Source organism: Bison bison, unplaced genomic scaffold (genome assembly GCF_000754665.1).
Source record: "Bison bison bison isolate TAMUID 2011002044 unplaced genomic scaffold, Bison_UMD1.0 scf7180017864371, whole genome shotgun sequence".
Lineage (NCBI taxonomy): Eukaryota > Metazoa > Chordata > Mammalia > Artiodactyla > Bovidae > Bison > Bison bison.
The window spans coordinates 12,378,507-12,381,718 of record NW_011494943.1 but is presented as its reverse complement, the minus strand read 5'-3'; the positions used below and the strand labels follow the sequence as shown (position 1 = coordinate 12,381,718).

At 56.9% G+C, this 3,212-nt stretch overlaps 2 protein-coding genes across 3 annotated transcripts in view; one reads left to right on the top strand and one right to left on the bottom strand.

Moving 5' to 3' along the window:
- The window catches only part of DCXR (dicarbonyl/L-xylulose reductase), an 8,081-nt gene extending 6,694 nt beyond the window's left edge, over positions 1–1,387 (top strand). The window contains exons 6-8 of one of the 2 annotated variants that reach the window (XM_010856342.1): positions 61–125; positions 217–334; positions 454–1,387. In XM_010856342.1, the coding sequence (XP_010854644.1) occupies positions 61–125; positions 217–334; positions 454–557 (287 nt within the window). In that variant the 3' untranslated portion in view covers positions 558–1,387. The remainder of the gene's footprint in view (positions 1–60; positions 126–216; positions 335–453) is intronic. The other variant, XM_010856343.1, reaches the window with a different exon arrangement.
- A 639-nt stretch (positions 1,388–2,026) lies between these two features.
- Positions 2,027–3,212, bottom strand: part of RAC3 (ras-related C3 botulinum toxin substrate 3 (rho family, small GTP binding protein Rac3)) — a 3,927-nt gene continuing 2,741 nt past the window's right edge. Inside the window, exon 6 of the mRNA XM_010856541.1 lies at positions 2,027–2,550. Coding sequence (XP_010854843.1) covers positions 2,420–2,550 — 131 coding nt within the window. The 3' untranslated portion in view covers positions 2,027–2,419. The remainder of the gene's footprint in view (positions 2,551–3,212) is intronic.

Sequence of the window (3,212 nt, the reverse complement as noted above, 5' to 3'; positions counted from 1 at the left end):
CCCGCAACCCCCCATCTGAGCAGGCAGCTCAGGCTCCACACGTGCCGTCCCTCCTCACAGGCTCCACTAAGGGTGCCTTGGACACACTGACCAAAGTGATGGCTGTGGAGCTCGGGCCACACAAGGTGAGCCCCAGTGGGACGCCTCCCATCGCCCAGTCCCTGTGCTCAGGGAGCCTCAGCCCACCGAGTTGACCCCCTGCCTGTGCCAGTGCAGATCCGTGTGAATGCAGTCAACCCCACGGTGGTGATGACACCCATGGGCCAGGCCGCCTGGAGTGACCCTCAGAAGGCCAAGGCCATGCTGGACCGCATCCCCCTTGGCAGGTTTGCCGGTGAGTTGGCCGGGAGCCCGGCTGGGAGTCACGCCAGTGGCCTGCTCAGGTGAGGGGTGGGAGGAAGGGACGAAGGGCAGCTCCTTTCGTGCACGTCCTGAACCGCACCTTGCCCGCAGAGGTGGAGAACGTGGTGGACACCATCCTCTTCCTGCTCAGTGACCGCAGCAGCATGACCACAGGCTCCACTGTGCCAGTGGATGGGGGCTTCCTGGCTACCTAAGCGCCCCCTCCATCCCCACACACCCCTGTTCCATGCTGAACCCACCTTTACCCCCATCCCCCTTCCCCATCTCTTCAGGAAACATGATTGTTCTGTCCAGCCTGCACATTCACACTTAGGCTGCAGTCATGTGGCCGGAAGATGCAAAGCTCAGAGCTGGGCATGGGGACGAGTCCCAGGTAGAGACACCTTTTCAGCTCTCATCCTGGGCCAGTGGCAGCCTGGCTCTCCTGCCAGAGATTTTCGGGCCTGGCTAAGTCCCTGGCAGACATGTAGGACCTTCCAGAAGGCCAGCTTCTAAGGAGGGTAGTGAATTTGACTAAGGATGGCTTTTGGCCCTGTCCGGAGGCCTCTAGGGTGGAAGCGGTGGTGTTTTTAACGTGAATGTTCATTGGTATTCCTTAAGTCAGCGCAGAAAACAAAAGTGAGCCCTGAGCAGGCTGCGTGCTGGAGCTTCACTGCTTTGTTCATGGTTGAATGACTTCTTTGCCGAATCAGGTGGTGGTTTTCAGTTACTGAGAGAATATTCCCTCAGCATTGTGAGTCCTTCACCATGTACTGGGCACAGTCCATCGCAAGATCCAGCTGTAGAATTTGCCAACTTCCATGGTGACATATTCCCTCCTGTTTGATGTCCTTGAGGTGGAGCTGGCACAGAGATGTCTGTCCTCCACTTTTCCATGCTGTCCTCACCACACAGACACAAAAGGCTTACACCCAAAAGCACAGATAATAGTACCTGTACAAAAATGTTTAGGAAGTGATGGGTTTTGAGTATTTGTTAATTTCATTTTAAAATACAACTGATTTCAAGTTTATGTAATTCTTAACAGTGGTTACTTAATAACTCGCTAGCAGAATTCCTGAAATCCAGCTGTCCACCCTCTGCACACCACTGCAGGGGAGCTGAGTGTCACTTAGCTTCATGTCACGGATCTGCCCAGAGTGGTGCCTTGCAGGCCCCAGGGGTGAAGTCCTAGTGACAGGCCGGGCCGCCCCTCACCTCCCACCGTGTCTGCCCAGCAAACCCAAACTGTTGACCCGTCTGCCACCCCTCCTGTCCTCTCCACACCTCCACAGCTGCACAACGCCCTCCCTCTGGATGGTGTGTCTTCGTGAACACTCAGTTGAGTGACCCCTGGCCTTGGCCTGGGCTCCACAGGGCCCCCTAGGGCCTGACTGCAGACTGTACTGCGCCACCCCTGGGAGCTGCTGAGGGGTGCTGTGCCCTCCCAGAGGCCTGAGGTCAGCACAGGAGGGGCTTGCTTTATCCAGAAGGGGCCAAGCACACTCACTCCCACTTTGATCTGGGTCCCTCCTATGGAGACTGAGAGGGCTCAACTGGCCTTGGGCTGGGGGGCGGGGAGTGTCAAGCGTACCTGCTCTGTACCCTTGGTTGGCAGGGGTTGGGGGCCTAGGACCCCCAGGGTGGAGGAGTAGGCAGGGAGAGACCCGGGCAGGGCAGGTAGTGAGTCGAGAACAGGAGATGATGAAGGTTTATTGTATAAAATAAGAAGGGGCTGCCCCATCATGGGGCACAAGGACAGAACCCACCCCCCCCAAAGTCTCCCATCTGGGAAGCCCATCCTGGGGCTGCCCCGGACCCGCCCCTACAGCCTGAGGGAGACCCTGCTCCCTTCTGGCCTCCAGTGGGGGCCAGGGGAGGCTGGAGCTGCGTCCCCACGAAGATGAGGCAGAGCAGACAGGACCCCATGGCCCCCGCAGCGCCCCTGGAGCAGCAGCCTCGTCCCCAAGCTCCTTCCCTTTCCCCACCCCCACCACTCCCCCACAGCGGACTCAAGGACACATCTCAACACAACAGATACAGGCAGGAGGGGGCTGCTCTTCCGGAAGTGGGGGCTCTAGAAGACCGTGCACTTCTTCCCTGGCTTTTTCACAGGGGGCGGGCAGAGCACAGCCCGAATGGCCTCATCGAACACTGTCTTCAGGCCCCGCTGGGTCAGGGCTGAGCACTCCAGGTACTTGACAGAGCCTGGGGGCAGCCAGGAAAGAGGAGAGGGCAGGGCCACACCTTGGCTTCGCTGGACCGGCCTGCACTCCCATACCTGCTCCACCGGCCCATCCCCTAACCAGACCACCTTCCTCCACATCCACACCCAATGTGTGGGTGTCAGGAGAACCGTTCCGTCGCTCCCACCCACTGCGTCCTCCAATGTGCTGTGATTCGTGGCTCTGTCGTGTTCAACTCTTTGTGACCCCAAGGACTGCAGCATGCCAGGCCTCCCTGTCCATCACCAACTCCCAGAGTTTACTCAAACTCCTGTCCATTGAGTTAGTGATGCCATCCAGCCATCTCATCCTCTGTTCTCCCTTCTCCTCCCACCTTCAATTTTTCCCAGCATCAGGGTCTTTTCAAATAAGTCAGTTCTTCCAATCAGGTGCCCAAAGCACTGGAGTTTCAGCTTCAGCATCAGTCCTTCCAATGAATATTCAGGACTGATTTCCTTTAAGATCAACTGGTTGGATCTCCTTCAGTCCAAGGGACTCTCACGAGTCTTCTCCAACACCACAGTTCAAAAGCATCAATTCTTCGGCGCTCAGCTTTCTTTATAGTCCAACTCTCACATCTATATATGACTACTGGTAAAACCATAGCTTTGACTAAACGGACCTTTGTTAGCAAAGTAATGTCTC